Source organism: Loxodonta africana, chromosome 11, assembly GCF_030014295.1.
Source record: "Loxodonta africana isolate mLoxAfr1 chromosome 11, mLoxAfr1.hap2, whole genome shotgun sequence".
Taxonomy (NCBI): Eukaryota; Metazoa; Chordata; class Mammalia; order Proboscidea; family Elephantidae; genus Loxodonta; species Loxodonta africana.
Window position 1 is genome coordinate 16786026 of NC_087352.1, and position 25924 is coordinate 16811949.

At 46.3% G+C, this 25924-nt stretch overlaps 1 protein-coding gene across 5 annotated transcripts in view; it reads left to right on the forward strand.

Annotated features, from left to right (window-relative positions):
- Window positions 1-1087: 1087 nt before the first annotated feature.
- Window positions 1088-25924, forward strand: part of PLEKHA4 (pleckstrin homology domain containing A4) — a 35565-nt gene continuing 10728 nt past the window's right edge. For 2 of the 5 annotated variants that reach the window (XM_064294007.1, XM_064294008.1), the window contains exons 1-13: window positions 1088-2186; window positions 3921-4028; window positions 5599-5671; window positions 5782-5882; window positions 6054-6163; window positions 7077-7292; window positions 7888-8179; window positions 10432-10506; window positions 11573-11620; window positions 11752-11832; window positions 12202-12351; window positions 13614-13712; window positions 24633-24773. In XM_064294007.1, the coding sequence (XP_064150077.1) occupies window positions 2103-2186; window positions 3921-4028; window positions 5599-5671; window positions 5782-5882; window positions 6054-6163; window positions 7077-7292; window positions 7888-8179; window positions 10432-10506; window positions 11573-11620; window positions 11752-11832; window positions 12202-12351; window positions 13614-13712; window positions 24633-24773 (1578 nt within the window). In that variant the 5' untranslated portion in view covers window positions 1088-2102. The remainder of the gene's footprint in view (window positions 2187-3920; window positions 4029-5598; window positions 5672-5781; window positions 5883-6053; window positions 6164-7076; window positions 7293-7887; window positions 8180-10431; window positions 10507-11572; window positions 11621-11751; window positions 11833-12201; window positions 12352-13613; window positions 13713-24632; window positions 24774-25924) is intronic. The other 3 variants (XM_010586521.3, XM_023543264.2, XM_010586522.3) reach the window with 3 other exon arrangements.

Genomic DNA, 25924 nt, shown 5'->3' on the forward strand with positions numbered 1-25924 from the left:
GAAGGACGTTACTCTTCCCATTTCCTAGATGAAGAAACTGAGCTCGGGGGTGGTCACACAGCAAGCCCTTAGCAGAGTCCAGAATGGATACTAAGTTGAAATTTCATACTCACTCCCAGTCATTCGCAGAGGTCCCTCTTCTGGATTTCGCTAGCTTCAAACTTTGTTCACTCAAGCAGAAATTTTGGCTGGGTGGCACCAACTGGACCTCGTGGGAGTTAGGGCAACTGGATCTCGTGGGAGTTAGGGGGCTTCCAGGCCCCGTCCTCCAGCCCTCCTCCCCTTCAAAAATAACCCAAACCAGTTGCCCTGGAGTCAGCTCTGACTCATGATGATCCTGTGTGTGTCAGAGCAAAACTGTGCTCCCTGGGGTTTTCAAAAAAAAAAAAAAACTGTGCTCCCTGGGGTTTTCAATGGCTGATTTTAAAAAGTAGATCACCAGGCCTTTCTTACGAGCACCTCTGGTGGACTTGCACCTCCTGTCCTTCCGTTAGCAGCCAAGGCCGTAATGATTTCTACTATCCAGTGACTGCACTCCTCTGGTACCGGTTCTGTAATCTTGCCCCTCCAGCCACATATAGCCACCATACCTCCCTCTTGAGAGTGTCCTCCTCAGTCTACACCAGAATTCTCACCTGGATCTGAGGTAGAGATTTGACACTGGCCACTTAGACCCTGCCTTGGCCAGAATCCAGGAATCTGGGCTACTCTCTCCTCCTTGAGGGACCTGGACAAACCATTCTGCCCCATCAACTCAAAGCCACACTTCCAGGCTCCGAGATCTACTCACAACTCAGCAGTCCTGACTCCTAGCCTGTATTGTCTCAGCATCCAAGAGTCTAGATCCCTAACCTCAATCCCTCCAAGGCTCCAGGAATCTGATCCCCCGCCCCTTCCATGATTCAAGCCCTGTCCTCTCAGGGTACCAATGGCCCACGCCCCTGACCACAACAAGCCCCCTGGGGCCTTGGAGTCCAGGTCCCAGCTCCTACCTCTAAATTCTTCAGAATCCCAGTTTCAGCCCTTAGGGGACTCAGGCCCTCCAGACTCCAGGCCCTCAGGGACCCAGGAGTCGGGGGTGGGGGGGACGAGGGGCAGCTCCTCCTTTCATCTGTGGGGGTAGCTGAGCCAGGGGTCAGGCTGTGGGGGGAGGACAGAAGGGGCGGGGACAGCCGGGATTGGGAGGGGAGACAAGAGCGTGGGTGGCTGGCAGAGAGACGGAGAGACCAACAGAAAGGAAAGAGTAGTCGAGAGAGAAAGTGAGGAGGAGAATCTGAAACAGAGAGGAAAGGAACAGCAGACGTGGAGGGCCACAGAGAGAGAGAGAGATACAGACTTAAGGAAGTGAGAGTGAGGGAGAGAGAAACAGAAAGATTGGGTGAGAAAGTGATACGGGAGGGGGGCGGGGGGGGGAGAAAATGAGAGAGAGACTGGAAGAGACAAAGATTGGAGAGAGAGACAGAAGGTGAGACTGGGGAGAGTTCTAGAAAGTGAGGGTGTGAGAAGGAGAGAGAGCCCATAAGAGAGGAGGGACAGAGACACAGAGTGTGAGGGAGCAGTGAGGAGACTGAGAAGGGGGGATCTTGTGACTAGGGTGCCTGAGCACCCACGCCACCCTCTTGCCCCCTGTCGTTGGGACCCCAGAGCTGGGTAAGTTCCCTGGCTGGGCTGGGAGGGCTGCCTGCAGGCACATCTGCAGTGTCCCAGGGTTTGGCTTGGTGATGGTTTGGCGGTGCACATGGGAGGGCAGGAGACAGGTAGCCTGGAGCAGCCAGAAGGGGGCAGGGTGTGTGGGGCTCCTTAGCACAGAGAGGGTCAAATTCCTGGCCAGAGCCAAGGGGGCAGGAATAAAGAGGCCCCTATTCTTTGTCCTGGGCTGCAAACAGCTGCCCACTCCCCAGCAGCTGCCAGACCGCCCACCTCTCTTGGCATTGCCCTTGGTATGTGGTCCTGAGCCAGGGCCTCCCCCAGCCCCCCAGTCCCCGGACAACAGACTCTTTCTCCTCAGCCTTCTCTGACCTCCAGGCCCCTGACCCTGGCTCTGTCCCCAACTGGATCAGCTGCAGAGACACAGCCCCTTTCTTCCTCTCCCCCAGCCCTCGATGGAGGAGGGCAGACCCCGGAGCAGCCTCAGCCTGGCCAGCAGTGCCTCCACCATCTCCTCACTCAGCAGCCTGAGTACCAAGGTGCGAGCTCCCTGGTGGGCATGGGGAGGAGGGCAAGACTCTGGGGCAGCCCTGTCCTCCTGCCACTCCCTCTTGTTCTGCATCCCTCCCTCAGACTCCTGTTGCCAAGGGCAATGAATCCTTAACATCCTTAACAACAGAGCTGGCCAGGCCTAGGAAGTTCCCAAATTGCCCACCAGCCACAGCTAGGAATTCAGAGCCACTCCCTGCTCTGTCCCCACCCCTAATATTTTCCTAATTTGAAGCCAGAGTAACGACTGGGCTTGACCTTGGCTGCTAAGATAAGGACACATCCCAGCCCTGAGGCCCCTCTAAGCCAAACAGACAGAAACAAAAAACCCAAACCCTTGTTGTGGAGTTGATTCTGACTCATGGTGACCCCATGTGTTACAGAGTAGAACTGCTCCATAGGATTTTCTGGGCTGTAATCTTTACGGAAAGGAGCCCTGGTGGCATAACTGTTACCCACTTGGCTGCCAACCAAAAGGTGTGGTTTGAACCCATCCAGCAGCTCTGCAGGAGAAAGATCTGTCGATCTGCTGCCATAAAGATTAAAGCCTAGAAAGCCCTGTGGGGCAGTTCTACCCTGTCACATGCGGTCGCTATGAGTCAAAAATCGACTCCATGGCACACAACAACAGTAACAGTCTTTATGGAATCAAATTGCCAGGACTTTCTCCTGTGGTACTGCTCGGTGGGTTTGAACCACCAACCTTTAGGTTAGCAGCTAAGCACAAACTGTGCCACCCAAGGAGTTTGAGGACCCTCTAAGAACTCAGAATCAGTGGCTACTCTCGATTAAGACTGAGGACTCTCTATCTCGTCTTTAGCCATTGAATCTACCCAGTTACAAAGTCCAATAAAAGACAGACCCTTTTCTGTCAATAAGGTCCCATGAGGCCTTAGATACTTGACTCTCAAATTGTCATCCAAGCCAGAAATTCAGAAATGACACCCATTTCCTCATCCTCCTGCCATCCACCTCACACATTTCCAGCTTCCCAAGCTCCTAGCCCACAGATTAGATCCCGGCCTTGGTCCCAACTATCTCCAAGGAAGGGTGTCGTCCTTGAGGCAATGTGGCAGTGGAGCTTGAGATAGCTGTTGCATCAGGATACGTGGCTCAGTAGGAGCAGGATGGAGGCATCTGGAGTCCCCTCTCCCTTGGTAACCCCACGTGTGCAGAGTAGAACTGCCCCCTAGGGTTTTTGTGGCTGTGACCTTTTGGAAGCAGATTGCCATGCCTGTCTTTTGAGGTGCCCCTGAGTGGGTTTAAACCGCCAGCCTTTCAGTTAGTAGTCATGTAAACCATTTGCACCAACCAAGGACTTGGGGTCACATGGGGTTGCCAAGTCAGAATCCATTCAGTGGCAACTAACCACCACAGCAGCAACTCCTACCTGGAGGAGTCCCTGCGCGGTGCAAATGGTTAACACCCTGAGCTACCAAGAGAAAGGCTGGCAACTAGAGCCCACCCAGCATCGCCACTGAGGAAGCCTGTCCAACATCATAGCGACACGCAAGCCTTCACTGACAGACGGGTGGCGGCTGTGCACAAGGTGCATTGGCTGGGAATCGAGCCTGGGTCTCCTGCACAGAAGGGGAGAATTCTACCACTGAACCACCACTGGCTCAAGGGAAGGTTAGCAAGGGCTTGTGAAGCTCATGGCCACCTTGTCCCACCTGAGGCCCATCTCAAAGCCTGGCTCACTTCTATCTCCTTTCCTTCCTTAGAAGTCCACCCGGGCAGTCAGCAAGGTCCACACTTTCGGGAAGAGGGACAATGCCCTCCGAAGGGATCCCAACCTCCCCGTGCACATCCGAGGCTGGCTTCATAAGCAGGTAGAACTCGGGGGAGTGGACATCACAGGAGAAGGGACAGGACACGCTTGGTGACACTAGAGGCTGTGTCCTTGGCTGTCTGTAGCACCTTCTTTCGCTCTTTCTTTCCTTCCAAGTCCCCAAACGTGTTTCTTTTTGCAATCACTGCCTTTCTCCTTATTGTCACTCATTCATTCACTTATTCATTCACTCAATAGCTATCTCTTGAAGGCTCACAACGCGTGGTAGGGGGCAGGGCCTCCAGGGGGAGGAGTTGGGAACAATTAGGCAGACTCCGAATAGGGATACAGGGAAGAGGCCTGCCCTGGATCTATACCCGCCAATCATCACCCTCCACGAGGGAGGCATCCAATCACCAGTCTTCTGTATAGGGGACACACCACCAAATAACACAAACAAGCTTCTGTTTCATATTCAAGACGTCAGTGGGATGGAGGCAGATGATAAATTAGTAAATAAATAACAGACGCGATAATTTCAGATTGTAGTGAGTGCTGTCAGGAGCCCTGGTGGCACAGTGATTAAGAGCTCAGCTGCTAACCGAAAGGTCAGTGATTCGAACCGCCAGCCGCTCTGCAGGAGAAAGATGTGGCAGTCTGCTTCTGTAAAGATTTAAAAAATATGGGGCAGTTCTACTCTGACCTATAGGGTCTCTATGAGGCAGTTCTACTCTGACCTATAGGGTCGCTATGAGTCGGGATCAACTCGATGGCAGCGGGTTTGGGTTTGGTAGTGAGTGCTGTGAGGAAATGACACGGGGGATTGTGATCAAAAGTGGCCAGGGGATGAGGGCTATGCTTGATTGTTGTTCCTGGAAGTCCTCTTTGGGGAGATGACATTTGAGCTAAGAACTGAGAGACAAGAAGGAGTCCTTCATGCTAAGACCTGTGGCAGAGGGACTCAGAAAGCTAAAGGCCCTACAGCAGGCAAAAAAGTTTGGTGTTTCCAGTGAGCCTGAGGGAGAGAGGTAGGAGGGGTGGTAGAGACCTTATCACCTAGGATACCAAACCAAAAAACCAAACCCGTTGCTGTCGAGTGAATTCCAACTCATAGCCACTATACGGGACAGAGTAGAACTGCCCCAAAAGGTTTTCAAGGAATGCCCTGTGAATTTGAACTGCCGACCTTTTTGGTTAACAGCCATAGCTCTTAGCTGCTATGCCATCAGGGTTTCCATCTAGGATAGTGGTTCTCAAAATGGGGACCCTGGACCAGCATCATCATTATCTGGGAACTTGCTGGAAATTTAAATTATCACCACAACACACTGGTCGTCCTGCTCATTATCCTAATCTATTGCATCAAACATGATCTCAGTCACTCCCTTCTTTCTGAGTCTCTGTCCCCCTCTTTCTGGCTCTCTGTCCCCTCTCTTTCTTAGTCCTTATTCCTGTCTCTCTGGATCTCTGTCCCTCTCTCTCTGGGTCTTTGCTCCACCTGGGTCTCTGTCACCCTCTCTTTCTGGGTCTCTGCTCTCTCTCTCTCGACCTTTGTCCCTAGATGTCACTGTCGCCATCTCCTCTTTTCTTTCTCCTCTGCTCAGGCCTCTGCTCCCGCTTTCTCTCCCCAGGACAGCGCCGGACTCCGGCTCTGGAAACGCCGCTGGTTCGTCCTCTCTGGCCATTGCCTCTTCTATTACAAGGGTCAGTGCCCTGGCTGGCATGGAGTGACGGGGGGACCTCTTCCACCCTCGCCTCTAGTCTTTTACCTCCTGATCCCTGGATGATCCCTGGCCCCACCTCCCCTTTTGCAGACAGCCGAGAGGAGAGTGTCCTGGGCAGCGTCCTACTCCCCAGCTACAGTATCAGGCCAGATGGGCCGGGAACCCCCCGAGGGCGGCGCTTCACCTTCACCGTGAGTCCCTCTGTCCCCTATGGACACGAGGCACTGGAGGCTTGATGGGAGGTCTGTGGAGGAAGAACCACAGGAACTCCCATTAGTGAAGATAAGAGGTCTTGACCAGGGCCCCTGGCATCCTTTGTAGAGGGCCCGAGAGTCCGGACCCCCAGGCCTCTCTTCCCGCAGGCGGAGCACCCGGGCATGAGAACTTACGTCCTGGCGGCTGACACACTAGAGGACCTGCGAGGCTGGCTCCGGGCGCTGGGCCGCGCCTCCCGCGCAGAGGGTGATGATTTGTGAGTATAGGCTCAGGCCACGCCCCCTTTTCTATATCTCCATACGGAGTCCGCTTAATTATTCCCAACTCCTCCCCCTGGAGGCCCTGCCCCTTGAAAAGAGCGTCCAATCACCAGTCTTCTAGCTAAGGTGATGCTGCCTTTCTGGCCGCGCCTCTGGGGGGGGACTTCAACTCCTCCAATCAGAAAACTTCTGCCCCTTCTAAGCTCCGCCCACCACAGCTGACCCTTTAATCAGGGAATCGGATAGACAGTCTTGGCTCCGCCCCACGCAACCGTTTATCAGTATTCCACACTTTCTGATTGGGTACTTGAGAAGTCTCCGCCCCCTGATGCCTAAACTGTCTCAGGTAAAACTCCTGTGGACTTCAGGCCGGTTCTCAGGTTCTGTCCCGACCTGCCTCAATCTTCAGGCTGGAGACCCGGACTCCCTGGCTCATTCTATCTCAGAATCCGGGGCAATGGGTCCAGCGACCTTAAGATGGACTTTATAAGCCACGCCCCCTGCGTCGGATTTCCTCCGCACCCCCCCACCAAAGTTCAGTTCTTTAGAGCCTTTTTTTTTTTTTTTATAGCCCTGCAGAAATCACTTCCATCCTCAAGCCTCCGTTCCTTATCTGCAAAATGGGGTCATGATTGAGTGCACCACCTCCCCTCTAGGCAGGTCCCTGTGTCATCATCTGTGAACAGAGAATAAGGGCTGTTATACGTGGCGTAGTGGTTAAGTGCAACGGCTGCTAACCAAAGGGTTGGTAGTTCGAATCCGCCGGGCACTCATTGGAAACTCTATGGGGCAGTTCTACCCTGTCTTATAGGGTCACTATGAGTCGGAATCGACTCGACGGCACTGGGTTTGGTTTTGGTTTTGGTACTGTTCAAAGGGGTAATGACTTTTTCTGTACCTACTTGCTAGTGGGCGGCCCAGGTCACCCGCACGTCCCCAGCCTGGGGAGGGCCCTGGCGGCCCCGGCGGTCCCCCGGAGATGAGCAGAAGGGAAGAGGGACGCAGTCCAGAATCACCGGAGGTGGCGCGGCTCTCTGGAAGGCGAGGCGGATCCAGGCTGCTCACTCCAAGCCCCACAGCAGACTTCCAGCCTGGACCCCGGATTCAGAGGGCGAGGAGTCCAGAGTGAGTGGCATCTGGGAGCCTGGAGAGAAAAGGCTCTAAAGCACTGAACTTTGGTGGGGGGGTGCGGAGGAAATCCGACGCAGGGGGCGTGGCTTATAAGAAGGGCGGGGTCTGTTGGAAAGAAAGCCCCTGGGACAGATTAGGGGGCGTGGCTTAGCTCTAGAGTTAGTGTATGTGCTGCTCTGACCCACAAGGTTCTTGTGAGCCTGCTGGGGAGAAGTTATAAGAATTAAATGTTATAGAGGGGAAATAGCCGGGGTCTGGTGAATAAAATATAGCCCTGGTGCCGCAGTGGTTAGGAACGTGGCTGCTAAGTAAAAGCTCGGCAGTTGGAATCTACCAGCCGCTCCTTGGAAATCCTATGGTGCAGTTCTATTCTGTCCTGTAGGGTCGCTATGAGTCGGAATCGACTCCACGGCAAGCGGGGGCGGGGGGGGAGGGCGGTGAATAAAAGAGGGTTCTACTCCAGCGGGACGGTGAGGCACACTGAAGAAAGCGTCTTTCTAAAAGATACACCTTTGAGGCTGACTTGGGGGATACTAGGGGGTGAGTGGGCTCTAGTTCATTCAGTTTCCTTATTCTCTCCACCCCACAGCCTGTTCACACCCCTCTCTCGCCCTCCTTCACCTCTAAGCCTCCCGCGGCCCCGTTCTGCTCCTGTGCGCCGACCCCCTCTCTCCTCAGGAGACGCAGAACCCCTTGCCCGTCCCCATACCCCCTTGAGTCGCATCGATGTCCGGCCTCCCCTGGATTGGGGGCCCCAGCGTCGGACCCTCTCCCGGCCCCCCACTCCCCGCCGAGGACCCCCTTCTGAGGCTGGGGCAGGCAGGCGCCCCAGGAGCCCCCAGCACTGGAGTCAGGAGCCCAGAACACAGGTCAACAGAGAGGTAAGGGAGAAGGGAACAGGGACTACATCTCCCATGTGTCCCTGGGGTTGACTTTGTAGACTGATCTCCAGGCCATTGCCCCCTGAGTATTATGGGGATTGTAGTTCAGAATAGGGAAAGCCTGATGGCATAAGGGTTAAGAGCTAGGTCTGCTAACCAAAAGCCCAGAAAAATCACAACAGCTAGGCTCAGGGGTGTGTGTGTGTGTGTGTGTGTGTGTGTGTGTGTGTGTGTGTGTGTGTGTGTGTGTGTGTGCGCGTGTGTGTGCGTGTGTGCGCGTGTGTGCGCGTGTGTGCGCGCGTGTGTGTGCGCGTGTGTGTGTGCGTGTGTGTGTGTGTGCGTGGGTGGGGGGGTAGATGGACTCTATCTCCCATCAGGCATCAGGGTAGTCTTTCCAGCTAGTCTCTGGCTATTGCCCCTTAAAGCATCGTGGGGACTGTAGTCTGGAATACTCTCCTTTGAGACTGGGGTGGGAGAAAGTGGATTCCATCTGCCTTGCAGTGGTTAAGAGCTACCGCTGCTAACCAAAATGTCAGTAGTTGGAATCCACCAGCTGCTCTTTGGAAATCCTATGGGCAGTTCTACTATGTCTTATAGGGTCGCTATGAGTCAGAATTGACTTGACTGCAAAAGGTTTTTTTTTTTTTTTTTTGGTTTTGTGTCCTCAATCTAGCTTCCCAACTTGGTTACCTGCTGTTTTTCTCTGAGCATCAGAAGATTGTCGTCCAGAAAACCCACAGCTAGCCATAAATGTGCGAGTGGATTGTGACTCCCTTAGCATTGGGGCTGTTTGTTTTAACTGTAGGAAATAAATATGGTCAGAAGAAAGGACTGGCAATCTACTTCCAATAAATTAGCCATTGAAAAACCTGTTTCCATAGAGACACACGGGGTTGAGATGAGTCAGAATAGACTTGACATCAACTGGTATAAATATATATGTAATAAAACATTTTCAATTTCAACATTTTATTACATGTACAATTTAATGACATTGATTATGTTTGTTACGTTTTGAAATCATCACCGCACCACTATCTGTTTCCAAAATTTTTACATCATCATTAACAGAAGCCCGTGGGGCTTTTTTTTTTTTTAATAGTTTGTTATTTTTGTTGATATTGAGAATATACACAGCAGAACGTCCACCAAATCAACAATTTCTACATGTACAATTCCGTGACGTTGATTACATTCTTCGAATTTGTGCAACCATTCTCACCCTCCTTTTCTGAATTGTTCCTCCTGCATTAACATAAGTTCTCTGTCCCCTAAGTTTCCTACCTAATCTTTCAAGTTGCTGTTGTCAGTTTGATCTCGTATCCAAAACCAAACTCATTGCCATCGAGTCGATTCTGAGTCATAGTGACCCTATAGGAGAAAGTAGAATTGTCCCATAGGTTTCCAAGGCTGTAGTCTTTAGGGAAGCAGACTGCCAAATCTTTCTCCCATAGGTGGCTGATGGGTTCAAACCACCAGTCTCACTGGTTAGCCACTGAGCACTTAACCACTGCACCACCAGGGCTCCTTTGATGCTATGCAGATAGATCAAAAAAGAGCTCAATGCTCAATCAAAGCAGACACTCTTTTACTAGTTAGGCTAAGCAATTGTTTGGTTTTCAGAAGGCTTTCAGGGGATATTTTTGGTTTAAGGTTTAAAGATTGTCTCTGGGCAAAAGTTTCAGGGATTCATCCAGCCTCCATGGCTCCAGAAAGTCTGGATTCCATGAGAATTTGAAATTCTGATCTGTGTTTTTCTTCTTTTGACCAGGATTCTTCTAAAGCATCTTTGATCAAAATGTTCAGTAATGGTAGCCGATTACCATCCGTGGGGCTGTTTTGTTGGGCTGGTCTACTTACTAATGTCCCCATGCTGGCACATAGCTGGAAAGGGGGTAGTTGAGGAAGTTGTAGGGGCCCAGTCTAAACCTGAAAAAGTCTACTCAGGCACTTCAGCTCTTGACACATCCATTCTAATATTTGTTACTAAACCAGATGCCATCGACCCAACTCCATCTCATGGCAACCCCATGGGTGTCAGAGTAGAACTGCGTACCATTGGGTTTTCAATGGCTGAGTTTTTGGAAGCAGATCACCAGGGCTTTCTTTTGAAGAGTCTCTGGGTGGACTTGAGCCTCCAACCTTTCAGTTAGCAGCTGAGTGCATTAATAGTTTGCACCACCCATGGACTCCAATATTTCTCACTAAGATACGGGAATGTCTAAACTTCTCTATTTTAATATTCTTCCCAGGTCCCCTCTGGCTCCTCCACATATCTCCAGCTCCCCCCAAGGCCCCCTGGAACCCGGGCCTCCATGGTTTTATTGGTAGGTACACTGGGTACCGGAGCCCCTTCCCATGCTTGCTTTGCGGTGGGGAATGTGATCTCCTGGCTATGAATACTAGTGCCTGGAGCAGACTAGATATTTCAAGGTTCCTGGGTAGATGCTCAGAGTCCCTGGGTGTTACAAACAGTTAACCCACTCACTGCTAAGTGAAAGGTTGGTTGTTCAAGTCCACCCATAGGCACCTTGGAAGAAAGGCCTGCTGATTTACTTCTGAAAAATCAAACGTCGAATACTGTTTAGAGCACAGTTCTACTCTGACACACATGGGGTCTCCATGAGTCAAAATGACTGTAATGTTTAGTTGGTTGACGGGTTGGGTAGTTGCTAAAGAGTTTCCAGGTTGCAAGTGCAGGGCCTTTCCTGGCAATAAGACCTGTGAGGACCTGGGCCTCATCTCTGCCTGTCTCTGCCCTTTGGAAATGCCTTGTAATAAGACAGGGGTGATAGGACATGTGGTGGTGTAGTGGCTAAATGTTACAGCTGCTAACCAAAAGGTCGGCAGTTCAAATCCACCATGCGCTCCTTGGAAACCCTGTGGGGATGTTATATTCTGTCCTATAGGGTCGCTATGAGTCAGAATTGACTTAACGGCAATAGGTTTGGTTAGGTTGATAGGACATGTAGGTTGATAGGACATGTATTAGTTTCCTGTGGCTGCTGTAACAATGTAGCACAAACTGGGTGACTTAAAACAACAGAAATTTATTCTCTCACTGTTCTGGGGGCTAACAGTCTGAAATCAAGGTGTTGGCAGGGGCACACTCTCTCTGAAGGCTCCAGGTGAAGATCTTTTCTTTGCCTCTTCCTAGCTTCTGGTGGTTCCTGGCAATCCTTGGTGTTCCTTAGCTTGTAGACGCACTACTGCAAACCTTTAGTTTAGAAATCACTTCCTAGCCAATTGACAACTGAGGTTTCCAAGTGCTTGTAATGAAGCTAATAAAGAGAAGAGGGGTGTTTGTCTATAGAGATAGGGCTTGGCTCAGCCCTGAGCTACAATAAAGACCTGTCTGTTCCACATGACCCTGACTTTTCCCCCTCTCCTCAGCCGGGGCCCCCCCTGGACTCAGCCTTCCACCAAAGCTTGGAGACGGATGTAAGTTCTCCCCATTCCAACCCCTGCTGAGTTCCCAGAGTTGGGGAGAGAATGTTCTGGGAGGTGGTGGAGCGCTGGCGGGAGAAGAGCAAGATCTGGTCCATAAATAGCTCCTGGTCTCCTTTCTCCAGACTCTGTTGACCAAGTTGTGTGGGCAGGACCGGCTCCTAAGAAGACTTCAGGAGGAGATAGACCAGAGGCAGGAGGAGAAGGTACAGACCTAGCCTTGCCCTTTCCTCTATAAGCCTCTCCCACTTCATCACAGGGGGAGGGGCTTTATGATAAGACCCACCCCCTTAGCTCTAATCCTCCTCCTAGGATTCTAAGCCCCACACCTACTGGTGTTAAATATCACCCAGCACCAGCAATTCATCACAACCAAGTTGGGTTTATTACAAGAATGCACGGTTATTTTAACATTTGAAAATCAGTCCATCAGTCCTCTGGCCTCTCTGACTGCCCTTTGCCATTTTTGATCCCGCAGCATCCCAGATGGCAATGATATGGGAAGCCTGCCTTTTTTCTCTTCCAGGAGGCTGGGTTTGGCTTCTGCAATCTAACCACCTTCTCTCTTGGTGCAGGAGCAGCTAGAAGCTGCTCTGGAGCTGACCCGGCAGCAGTTGAGCCAAGCAACCAGGGAGGCTGGGGCTCCTGGGAGGGCCTGGGGGCGCCAGCGCCTCCTGCAGGACCGCCTGGTTAGCGTGAGGGCCACTCTTTGTCACTTGGCTCAGGTAAGCATTGGGAAGGTCCAGGCATTCCCTGGAGGCCCCATGATTCAGCAGGTTCTTATCGAAGGGGACCTTCCCAAAGGGCTCATGGGAAGGTAGTTCTTTATTCCCTCCACTGCAAATTTTAAACCTGTGATCTTGACCATCAAGGGGCAAGCAGCCAAGAAACGTATTAGTTTAGCAGTTTAAGAGGGTAATTTTGATATGGGCTTCCTGGTTTTGAATCTGGAAACCCTGGTGGCGTAGTGATTAAGCGTTATGGCTGCTAACCAAAAAGGTTGGCAGTTTGAATCCACCAGGTGTTCCTTGGAAGCTCTATGGGGGGGAGTTCTGCTCTGTCCTATGGGGTTGCTATGAGTCGGAATGGACTTAATGGCAACGGGTTTGGTTTTTGGTTTTGAATCTTAGCCTGCACTCATAGTAGCTGTGTGACCTTAGAAAAGTTACTTAACCCCTCTGGGCCTTAGAGGAACCCTGGTGACATAGTGGTTAAGAGCTCAACTGCTAATCTAAAGGTCAGCATTTTGAATCCACCAGTCACTCCTTGGAAACCCTATGGGGGCAGCTCTACTCTGTCCTGCAGGGTCGGTATGAGTCAGAATTGACTCAACAGCAATGGGTTTGGTTTTTGGTTTGGGCCTTAGATACTTCCTGTGTAAACTGGGGAGCCCTGGTGGCACAGTGGTTAAGAGCTCGGTTGCTAACCAAAAGGTTGGCTGTTGGAACCCACCAGCAGCTCCTTGGGAGACAGATGTAGCTGTCAGCTTCTGTAAAGATTTATAGCCTTGGAAACCTGATGGGGCGGTCTACTCTGTCCTGTAGGGTCACTGTGAGTCAGAATCAATTCCATGGCAATGGGGTTTTGTTGTCTACACTGACCAAAACCAAAAACCAAACCCAGTGCCGTCGAGTCAATTCCGACTCATAGTGACCCTATAGGACAGAGTAGAACTACCCTGTAGAGCTTCCAAGGAGCGCCTGGCAGATTTGAACTGCCAACCCTTGGGTTAGCAGCTGTAGCACTTAACCACTAGGCCACCAGCGTTTCCGTCTACACTGACAGCTCAGTGGAATTGCAGGGTCAACATCTACTTCCAGGGTTCCCAGGAGTCAGAGCAAAGAGGCTCACTGGAATTGTAGTTCAGTACCCTGAGGGCTCCAGGGACCAGGCCTCCCCTCCCCTCCGCGGCTGGGAAAAGATGGAGTGGGGAAGGATTTGGTGGGTGGGATGCTAAACTGGTGTCTCCTCTTTTCCGGGGCCTGAGGAGCGGGAGCGGGTTCGGGACACGTACAGCGGCCTGGAGCAGGAGCTGGGCACCTTGCGAGAGACTCTGGAGTACCTGCTGCACCTTGGCTCTCCCCAGGTACATCCCTGCCCCAGGGCTCCGAGCCCAGCCTCCACTCCAGGTTCCCCTTCAAGCATTCAAGCTCTTCACGCAGAACTGAAGCTCTTCCCACTTTATCCCAAAGCCCTCCTTGCTGTCCTTTTGCTCTAAGCCCCTTTTTGTAGTGAAGACCCCAGCCTTCATTTAAAGCTCTGCTTTAATGTTCTGAACCACGCCCTGCTCAGGTCCTAAATCTCTTATTTTGAAGCTTTGCCTTTAGGGTCAAAACTCCAGCCCTCAATGCTGTCCTCATCCTGCGAGTTTGTCTTTTGCTCTTCTGCATCTTGACCATTGCTGTTAAACTTTTCCTCTGGGGCTTCCAGTTCTAAAGCCCTCCCCTTTGCTCAAGCCCCACTCCTTAAGTGTAAGCCCCACCTCTTCCACTCAGACTTGCTTCTTCATTCTAAATTTAGCAATCAGGTTCTAAACCATGTTGTTAGGTGCCATCAAGTCGGTTTTCAACATGTAGCAACCCCATATGACAGAGTAGGACTGCCCCATGGGGTTTTCTAGGCTGTAATCTTTTTTTACTGTAGTTTAAAAAGAAGGTTTATAGAACACATTAGCTTCTCATTAAACAATTAGTACACACGTTGTTTTGTGACATTTGTTGCCAACCCCATGGCATGTCGATAATCTCTCCTTCTCGATCTTGAGTTCCTTATTACCAGCTTTCCTGTCCCTTCCTGCCCTTCTCATCCTTGCCTCTGGACTGGTGTGCCCATTTAGTCTCGTTTTGTTTTATGGGCCTGTCTATGGCTGAAGGGTGAACCTTAGGAATCTAGGCTGTAATCTTTACTGGAGCTGATCTTCAGATCTTTCTCCCACAGAGCTGCTGGGTGGGTTTGAACAGCCAACCTTTTGGTTGGCAGCCAAGTGCTTAACCATTGCAACACCAGGGCTCCAAGTCTAAACCATAAATCTTTAATTAAAAAAAAAATTTTTTGACTTCTAGTATTAAACCCATCCCCACCTCTTTCACTCTAAGCCCCTCTCACTTCATCCTAAATTCCATCCCTTAACTCTAATCCTGCTTTAATTCTTACTGTTTTTGAACATTTGATTGTTGTTTAGGTGAAATTTTACAGAGCAAATTAGTTTCCCAGTCAACAATTTATACACAATTTGTTCCGTGACATTGGTAGCAAACCCTTGAATGTGTCAGCACTTTCCCCTCTTCCTCCCTGGGTTCCCCATGTCCATTCACCCAGTTTTCCTGCTCTTACGTCCTTCCGAAATTTATTTTTGGGAAAATGCTGTGCTTTAGGTCTCGTATAGTTGATTGGTCTGAGGTGTACATTCCTCATTGATATTATTTTTCCTTTATCACTCTGTCTATTGTATGGCTATAATGTGATCTCTAGAAGTGATTTCAATTCCATGTTTGAGGCTGTCTAAGAGCCATAATGTTGGGGGTTCCACCAGTCTCTATTAGACTAATAAGCCTGGTCTTATTAGTCTAATAAGCCTGTTATTTGTGCGTTTGAAATTTTTTTTCTCCATTTCTCTGCCACTCTGTCCATAACCTACTATTGTGGTCCCAGTCGAAGCGGTCGGTGGTGGTAGCTGGACACCATCTAGTTCTTCTGGTCTCAGGATAGTGGAGGCTGGGGTTCCTGTGGTCCATTAGTCCTTTGGATTAATTGTTTCCTTGAGGCTTTGGTTTTCTTGACTCTTCTTTGCTCCAGGCTGGAAGGGACTAATTGTTGTGTCTTAGATTGCCCCTTGCAAGCTTTTAAGACCCCAGTCGCTACTCACCAAGGCAGGATGTAGAACATTGTCTGTATGGATTATGATATACCAATCGACCTGCATGTCCCCTGAGACAATGGTCCCTAGCCTGTCAAGCCCAGTATCTCAGTCCCAGGAGGAGTACGGTTATGGCTAAGAAGTTTTCATGACCGTGTCCCCTGCGTGCAGTATTGCATACATGGGTATATTTGCAGCATGTACAGATATATACATATGTGGGTGTACTTCCATACGCCACCAGTGTTCAGCTTACATAGCTACCCATGTATCTACTCGTACATTATTGTTTGTTATTACTGTTGTTGCAGGATTGTATTACTATTTACTGGTGTTGCCTTTTCCTCTTGCATACCTTTCTGTGTCTTCCTTTACCTTATATTGTGCTGACTTCCCTCATATTGTATATTAACTCTCCTTTCACCAAAGTTAGTACGTGTCTACTGTCTAGTTAGTACTTTTCCATCTACGCCCTCCATTCCTGGTAACCATCAAAGAATGTTTCTGTCTGTTTGGAAATCTTTCCTTGACTTTTTATAATAGTGGTCTCATACAATATTTGTCTTTTTGTGATTGACTTATTTCACTCAGCATAATGTCCTCCAGGTTCATCCATGTTGTGAGATGTTTTACGGATTTGTCATTATTCTTTAATGTTGCGTAGTATTCTATTTTGTGTATGTACCACAGTTTGTTTATTCATTTATCCGCTGATGAGCACTTAGGTTGTTTCCATCTTTTTTGCTATTGTAAATAATGCTGTAGTGAACATGTGTGTATATATGTCTAGTCATGTCACAGCTCTTATTTCTCTAGAGTGTATACCTGGGAGTGGGATTGATGGATCATGTGGTATTTCTCTTTTTTGAGGAAGTGCCATATTGTTTTCCATAGTGGTTGTAACATTTTACACTCCCACTAACAGTGTATGAGAGTTCCAATCTCGCCACAGCTTCTCCAGCATTTGTTGGTTTCTGTTTTTTTTTTTTTTTAATTAACTTCTATTAAGCTTCAAGTGAACATTTACAAATCCAATCAGTCTGTCACATGTAAGTTTACATACATCTTACTCCCTTCTCCCACTTGCTCTCCCACTATTGAGTCAGCCCTTTCAGTCTCTCGTTTCGTGCCAATTTTGCCCTCTTCCCTCTCTCTCTATCTTCCCATCCCCCCTCCAGTCAAGAGTTGCCAACACACTCTCCAGTGTCCACCTGATTTAATGAGCTCACTCTTCATCAGCATCTCTCTCCCCCCTGCTGACCAGTCCCTTTCATGTCTGATGAGTTGTCTTTGGGGATGGTTCCTGTCCTGTGCCAACAGAAGGTCTGGGGAGCATTGCCGCCGGGATTCCTCTAGTCGCAGTCAGACCATTAAGTATGGTCTTTTTATGAGAATTTGGGGTCTGCATCCCACTGATCTCCTGCTCCCTCAGGAGTTCTCTGTTGTGCTCCCTGACAGGGCAGTCATCGATTGTGGCCGAGCACCAACTAGTTCTTCTGGTCTCAGGATGATGTAGGTCTCTGGTTCATGTGGCCCTTTCTGTCTCATGGGTTCTTAGTTGTCGTGTGACCTTGGTGTTCTTCATTTTCCTTTGCTCCAGGTGGGTTGAGACTAATTGATGCATCTTAGATGGCCGCTTGTTAGCATTTAGGACCCCAGACGCCACATTTCAAAGTGGGATGCAGAATGTTTTCATAATAGAATTATTTTGCCAATTGACTTAGAAGTCCCCTCAAACCATGTTCCCCAGACCCCCGCCCCTGCTCCGCTGACCTTTTTTTTTTAATTTTTTAAAATTTTTATTAAGCTTCAAGTGAACATTTACCATTCCAATCAGTCTGTCACATGTAGGTTTACATACATCTTACTCCCTTCTCCCACTTGCTCTCCCCCATTGAGTCAGCCCTTTCAGTCTCTCGTTTCGTGCCAATTTTGCCCTCTTCCCTCTCTCTCTATCTTCCCATCCCCCCTCCAGTCAAGAGTTGCCAACACACTCTCCCAAGTCCACCTGATTTAAATAGCTCACTCTTCATCAGCATCTCTCTCCCCCACACTGACCAGTCCTTTTCACGCCTGATGATTTGTCTTCGGGGATGGTTCCTGTCCTGTGCCATCAGAAGTTCTGGGGAGCATTGTCTCTGGGATTCCTCTAGTCACAATCATACCATTAGGTGTGGTCTTTTAATGAGAATTTGGGGTCTGTATCCCATTGGTCTCCTGCTCCCTCAGGAGTTGTCTGTTGTGCTCCCTGACAGGGCAGACATCGACTGTGGCCAGGTACCAACTAGTTCTTCTGGTCTCAGGATAATGTAGGTCTCTGGTTCATGTGGCCCTTTCTGTCTCTTGGGTTCTTAGTTGTCATGTGACCTTGGTGTTCTTCCTTTGCCTTTGCTCCAGGTGGGTTGAGACCAATTGATGTATCTTAGATGGCCGCTTGTTGGCATTTAGGACCCCAGACACCACAATTCAAAGTGGGATGCAGAGTGTTTTCATAATAGAATTATTTTGCCCATTGACTTAGAAGTCCCCTCAAACCAAGTTCCCCAGACCCCAGCCCCTGCTCTGCTGACCTTTGCAGCTTTCATTTTATCCCGGAAACCTCTTTGCTTTTAATCCAGTCCAATTAGGCTGACCTTCCTTGTATTGAGTGTTGTCTTTCCCTTCACCCAAAGCAGTTCTTATCTACAGATTGATCAATAAAAAGCCCTCTCCCTCCCTCCCTCCCTCCCCGCTTTGTAACCACATAAGTATGTGTTCTTCTCCGTTTTTTCTATTTCTCAAGATCTTATAATAGTGGTCTTATACAATATTTGTCCTTTTGCAACTGACTCATTTCGCTCAGCATAACGCCTTCCAGATTCCTCCATGTTATGAAATGTTTCAGAGATTCGTCACTGTTCTTTATCGATGCGTAGTATTCCATTGTGTGAATATACCACAATTTATTTACCCATTCATCCGTTGACGGACACCTTGGTTGCTTCCAGCTTTTTGCTATTGTAAACAGAACTGCAATAAACATGGGTGTGCATATATCTGTTTGTGTGAAGGCTCTTGTATCTCTAGGGTATATTCCGAGGAGTGGGATTTCTGGGTTGTATGGTAGTTCTATTTCTAACTGTTTAAGATAACGCCAGATGGATTTCCAAAGTGGTTGTACCATTTTACATTCCCACCAGCAGTGTATGGGAGTTCCAATCTCTCCGCAGCCTCTCCAACATTTATTATTTTGTGTTTTTTGGATTAATGCCAGTCTGGTTGGTGTGAGATGGAATCTCATCGTAGTTTTAATTTGCATTTCTCTAATGGCTAATGATTGGGAGCATTTTCTCATGTATCTGTTGGCTGCCTGAATATCTTTTTTAGTGAAATGTGTGTTCATATCCTTTGCCCGCTTCTTGATTGGGTTGTTTGTCTTTTTGTGGTTGAGTTTTGACAGAATCATGTAGATTTTAGAGATCAGGCGCTGGTCTGAGATGTCATAGCTGAAAATTCTTTCCCAGTCTGTAGGTGGTCTTTTTACTCTTTTGGTGAAGTCTTTAGATGAGCATAGATGTTTGATTTTTAGGGGCTGCCAGTTATCTGGTTTGTCTTCATCATTTTTGGTAATGTTTTGTATTCTGTTTATGCCCTGTATTAGGGCTCCTAGGGTTGTCCCTATTTTTTCTTCCATGATCTTTATCGTTTTAGTCTTTATGTTTAGGTCTTTGATCCACTTGGAGTTAGTTTTTGTGCATGGGTGAGGTATGGGTCCTGTTTCATTTTTTTGCAAATGGATATCCAGTTATGCCAGCACCATTTGTTAAAAAGACTATCTTTTCCCCAATTAACTTACACTGGTCCTTTGTCAAATATCAGCTGCTCATACATGGATGGATTTATATCTGGATTCTCAGTTCTGTTCCATTGGTCTATGTGCCTGTTGTACCAGTACCAGGCTGTTTTGACTACTGTAGCTGTATAATAGGTTCTGAAATCAGGTAGAGTGAGGCCTCCCACTTTCTTCTTCTTTTTCAGTAATGCTTTGCTTATCCGGGGGTTCTTTCCCTTCCATATGAAATTGGTGATTTGTTTCTCTATCCCCTTAAAATATGACATTGGAATTTGGATCAGAAGTGCGTTATATGTATAGATGGCTTTTGGTAGAATAGACATTTTTACTATGTTAAGTCTTCCTATCCATGAGCAGGGTATGTTTTTCCACTTAAGTATGTCCTTTTGAATTTCTTGTAGTAGAGCTTTGTAGTTTTCTTTGTATAGGTCTTTTACATCCTTGCTAAGATTTATTCTTAAGTATTTTATCTTCTTGGGGGCTACTGTGAATGGTATTGATTTGGTGATTTCCTCTTCGGTGTTCTTTTTGTTGATGTAGAGGAATCCAAGTGATTTTTGTATGTTTATTTTATAACCTGAGACTCTGCCAAACTCTTCTATTAGTTTCAGTAGTTTTCTGGAGGATTCCTTAGGGTTTTCTGTGTATACGATCACGTCATCTGCAAATAGTGATAGCTTTACTTCCTCCTTGCCAATCCGGATACCCTTTATTTCTTTGTCTAGCCTAATTGCCCTGGCTAGGACTTCAAGTACGATGTTGAATAAGAGCGGTGATAAAGGGCATCCTTGTCTGGTTCCCGTTCTCAAGGGAAATGCTTTCAGGTTCTCTCCATTTAGAGTGATATTGGCTGTTGGCTTTGCATAGATGCCCTTTATTCTGTTGAGGAATTTTCCTTCAATTCCTATTTTGGTAAGAGTTTTTATCATAAATGGGTGTTGAACTTTGTCAAATGCCTTTTCTGCATCTATTGATAAGATCATGTGGTTTTTATCTTTTGTTTTATTTATGTGATGCATTACATTAATGGTTTTTCTGATATTAAACCAGCCTTGCATACCTGGTATAAATCCCACTTGATCAGGGTGAATTATTTTTTTGATGTGTTTTTGGATTCTATTGGCTAGAATTTTGTTGAGGATTTTTGTATCTACGTTCATGAGGGATATAGGTCTATAATTTTCTTTTTTTGTAATGTCTTTACCTGGTTTTGGTATCAGGGAGATGGTAGCTTCATAGAATGAGCTGGGTAGTATTCCGTCTTTTTCTATGCTTTGAAATACCTTCAGTAGTAGTGGTGTTAAGTCTTCTCTGAAGGTTTGGTAGAACTCTGCAGTGAAGCCGTCCGGGCCAGGGCTTTTTTTTGTTGGAAGTTTTTTGATTACCGTTTCAATCTCTTTTTTTGTTATGGGTCTATTTAGTTGTTCCACTTCTGAATGTGTTAGTTTAGGTAGGTAGTGTTTTTCCAAGAATTTATCCATTTCTTCTAGGTTTTCAAATTTGTTAGAGTACAATTTTTTGTAGTAATCTGAAATGATTCTTTTAATTTCATTTGGTTCTGTTGTGATGTGGTCCTTCTCGTTTCTTATTTGGGTTATTTGTTTCCTTTCCTGTATTTCTTTAGTCAGTCTAGCCAATGGTTTATCAATTTTGTTAATTTTTTCAAAGAACCAGCTTTTGGCTTTGTTAATTCTTTCAATTGTTTTTCTGTTCTCTAATTCATTTAGTTCAGCTCTAATTTCTATTATTTGTTTTCTTCTGGTGCCTGATGGGTTCTTTTGTTGCTCACTTTCTATTTGTTCAAGTTGTCGGGACAGTTCTCTGATTTTGGCTCTTTCTTCTTTTTGTCTGTGTGCATTTATCGATATAAATTGGCCTCTGAGCACTGCTTTTGCTGTGTCCCAGAGGTTTTGATAGGAAGTATTTTCATTCTCGTTGCATTCTATGAATTTCCTTATTCCCTCCTTGATGTCTTCTATAACCCAGTCTTTTTTCAGGAGGCTATTGTTCATTTTCCAAGTATTTGATTTCTTTTCCCTAGTTTTTCTGTTATTGATTTCTAGTTTCATTGCCTTGTGGTCTGAGAAGATGCTTTGTAATATTTCGATGTTTTGGACTCTGCAAAGATTTGTTTTATAACCTAATATGTGGTCTATTCTAGAGAATGTTCCATGTGCACTAGAAAAAAAAGTATATTTTGCAGCAGTTGGGTGGAGAGTTCTGTATAAGTCAATGAGGTCAAGTTGGTTGATTGTTGTAAGTAGGTCTTCCGTGTCTCTATTGAGCTTCTTACTGGATGTCCTGTCCTTCTCCGAAAGTGGTGTGTTGAAGTCTCCTACTATAAATGTGGAGGTGTCTATCTCACTTTTCAATTCTGTTAAAATTTGATTTATGTATCTTGCAGCCCTGTCATTGGGTGCATAAATATTTAATATGGTTATGTCTTCCTGATCAATTGTTCCTTCTATCATTATATAGTGTCCTTCTTTATCCTTTGTGGTGGATTTAAGTCTAAAGTCTATTTTGTCAGAAATTAATATTGCTACTCCTCTTCTTTTTTGCTTATTGTTTGCTTGATATATTTTTTTCCATCCTTTGAGTTTTAGTTTGTTTGTGTCTCTAAGTCTAAGGTGTGTCTCTTGTAGGCAGCATATAGATGGATCGTGTTTCTTTATCCAGTCCGTGACTCTCTGTCTCTTTATTGGTGCATTTAGTCCATTACATTCAGCGTAATTATAGATAAATAAGTTTTTAGTGCTGTCATTTTGATGCCTTTTCATGTGTGGTGTTGGCCATTTCATTTTTCCACATACCTTTTTGTGCTGAGACGTTTTTCTTAGTAGATTGTGAGATCCTCGTTTTCATAATGTTTAACTTTATGTTAGTTGAGTCGTCATGTTTTTCTTGGCTTTTTTCTTGAGTTATGGAGTTGATATTCCTTTTTGTGGTTATCTTATTATTTACCCCTATTTTTCTAAGTAAAAACCTAACTTGTATCGTTCTATATCGCCTTGTATCACTCTCCATCTGGCAGTTCAATGCCTCCTATATTTAGTCCCTCTTTTTGATTATTGTGATCTTTTACCTATTGACTTCCATGATTCCCTGTTATGTGTATTATTTTATTTATTTATTTATTTTTTAGAATTAATCTTAATTTGTTTGTTTTTATGCTTTTCCTATTTGAGTTGATATCAGGATGTTCTGTTTTGTGACCTTGTATTGTGCTGGTACCTGATATTATTGGTCATCTGACCAAACAATCTCCTTTAGCATTTCTTGTAGCCTTGGTTTGGTTTTTGCATATTCTCTAAACTTGTGTTTATTTGTAAATATCTTAATTTCTCCTTCATATTTCAGAGAGAGTTTTGCTGGATATATGATCCTTGGTTGGCAGTTTTTCTCCTTCAGTGCTCTGTATACGTCGTCCCATTCCCTTCTTGCCTGCATGGTTTCTGCTGAGTAGTCTGAACTTATTCTTATTGATTCTCCCTTGAAGGAGACCTTTCTTTTCTCCCTGGCTGCTTTTAAAATTTTCTGTTTATCTTTGGTTTTGGCAAGTTTGATGATAATATGTCTTGGTGTTTTTCTTTTTGGATCAATCTTAAATGGGGTTCGATGAGCATCTTGGATAGATATCCTTTCGTCTTTCATGATGTCAGGGAAGTTTTGTGTCAGGAGTTCTTCAACTATTTTCTCTGTGTTTTCTGTCCCCCCTCCCTGTTCTGGGACTCCAATCACTCGCAAGTTATTCTTCTTGATAGAGTCCCACATGATTCTTAGGGTTTCTTCATTTTTTTTAATTCTTTTATCTGATTTTTTTTCAGCTATGTTGGTGTTGATTCTCTGGTCCTCCAGAAGTCCCAGTCTACATTCTAATTGCTCAAGTCTGCTCCTCTGACTTCCTATTGCATTGTCTAATTCTGTAATTTTATTGTTAATCTTTTGGATTTCTACATGCTGTCTTTCTATGGATTCTTGCAACTTATTAATTTTTCCACTATGTTCTTGAATAATCTTTTTGAGTTCTTCAACAGTTTTATCAGTGTGTTCCTTGGCTTTTTCTGCAGTTAGCCTAATTTCATTTGTGATGTCTTGAAGCATTCTGTAAATTAGTTTTTTATGTTCTGTATCTGATAATTCCAGGATTGTATCTTCATTTGGGAAAGATTTTGATTCTTTTGTTTGGGGGGCTGGAGAAGCTGTCATGGTCTGCTTCTTTATGCGGTTTGATATGGACTGCTGTCTCCGAGCCAACACTCGGAAACTAGTTTTTCCAGAAAATCCGCTGACTGGTACGCTGGCTCCTGGCCCTGAAAACAATCGCTGTCTCCCCGTATTTGTTCGTTCTCCATCTCTAAATCTGTGTTTGTTGTTCGGAGTTCGTAGATTGTTATGTATGTGATCGATTCACTTGTTTTTCCGAGTTTTTGTTGCAAGAGGGATCCGCGGTAGCGTCCACCTAGTCCGCCATCTTGGCCCCGCCTCGGTTTCTGTTTTTTTTTTAATCATGCCATTATTACTGGTGTGAGATGATATCTCATTGAAGTTTTGATTTGCATCTCTCTTTTTTTGTTTTTAATGGCTAATGATCATGAGATCCTGCTTCAGTTCTAAGCCCCTACCTATTGGTGTTAAGTATTGCCCAAACCAAACCAATTGCTGTTGAGTCGATTCTGACTCTTGGTGACTACGAAGAAAGGCCTGGTGATCTAGCTCTGAAAATTAGCTATTGAAAACGCTATGGATGACAAGAGAGTCTTGTCTGATAAGATGGCACAGGACTGGGCAACATTTCATTCTGTTGTACATGGATGGGGTCACCATGAGTTGGAGCTGACTCGATGGCAACCAATAACAATATTTATGATAGAGATGACACCGCAGAGCAGTACAGAAAAGACAGTCTTTTTAATAAACGGTGCTGGATCTGTGGGTTTTCTGTATGGAAAATAAAAAGCAAATCCTGATCCCTAAATATAGTCAGGGAGCCCCTGGGTGGCACAACCAGGGCTGGCTAGGCTACTAACCAAATGGTTGGCAGTTCAAACCCAACTGGAGACACCTTGGAAGAAAGGCATGGCAATCTACTTCTTAAAGGTCTCAGCCAAGAAAACCCTATGAAGCAATTCTACTCAGAAACACATGGGGTCACCATGAGTCGGAATTGACTCCGTGGCAGGTGGAAGAATGGAATGGAAATGTAGCTCAGCTGATTTCAGACCCTTTCTGTGATCCATCTGCTACAATCCTATTTGCATTTTCCCACCTTTGAGTAAAAAATTCCTGTCGTCTGTCCTGGTCCCCTTCCCCTTCAGGACAGAACATCTGCTCAACAGCAGCTGTGGATGGTGGAAGACACACTGGCAGGTCTGGGGGGGCCCCAGAAACCACCCCCCCACACTGAGCCTGGCTCCCCATCCTCTATGCTCCAAGGCGAGGAATCTTCAGAGAGAGAGGTGAGTCTCAGACATCTCTCTTCACACCCTGAGCTCCCTGTCCCATCTGCCCCTGGCCCTACTCATCACCTACCCACCTCTTTCCCTCTTCGTTTATATCAGCTAACTAACTGCAGGAAAGTTCCCTGGCCACTTCATTTCCTCATTTGTACTATTGAGATCATAGTTCACTGTGTGCCATAGTCAGCTCATACCAGTTCTCAAGATCCAGTTGTGTGCCTCTCTTCCCAACTCCACATTCAGTGACGTCATGTTGGTAGCTTGTCACTGACCACAGTAGGAGCATTTACACCATGGAAATTGGCAAACTCTACACATCTGTGCTCTCTTCCCCTCAAGATCCACTTGTTAAATGCTTACCAGCCACCACCTTGCAGGGTTCTGTAAGATACAGAGATGGTGAAGCCCCTGATCTAGATAAAAGATTAAAAAAAAAAATAACAAAACATGTTTTTAGGACCTGGACATTGAACTATAGATTATATTAATGTTGTAGTAAAATACCCTGAATTCACAATAACTTTGATATTGTGAGGATAAACATACAGGAGATTATTTCATAAGTAGCATTGACATAGTGAATAAGAATTTGAATGTCTGAGTTCAAGAATTAAAAAAAAATTTAATACAGTTTTATTTTGTTGTTGTTGAGACTATATACAGCAAAACATACACCAATTCAACCATTTCTACATGTACCATTTAGTGACATTGATTACATTCCTTGAGCTGTGTAACTCCTTTTCTGAGTTGTTCCTCCCTGTTAACATAAATTTACTGCCCCCTGAGGTTCTATCTAATCTTTCAAGTTGCTGTTGTCACTGTGATCCCATATAGATAGTTCTTTAAAGAGCACGGTGCTCAAGGCAGACATTCTTTACTAGTTAAGCTATTGTTTGGTTTTAAGAAGACTTCAGGGGATATTTCTGGTTTAAGGTCTAAAGATTATCTCAGGGCAATGGTTTCAGGGGTTCGTCCAACCTTCATGGCTGCGAGAAGTCTGGAGTACATGAGAATTTAAAATTCTGTTCTGCATTTTCCCCCTTTTGATCAAGATTTGTCTATGGAATTTTTGATTAAAATATTCAGTAATGGTAGCCAGGCACCATCCAGTCCTCTTGGTCTCATGGCAAAGGAGGCAGTTGTTCATG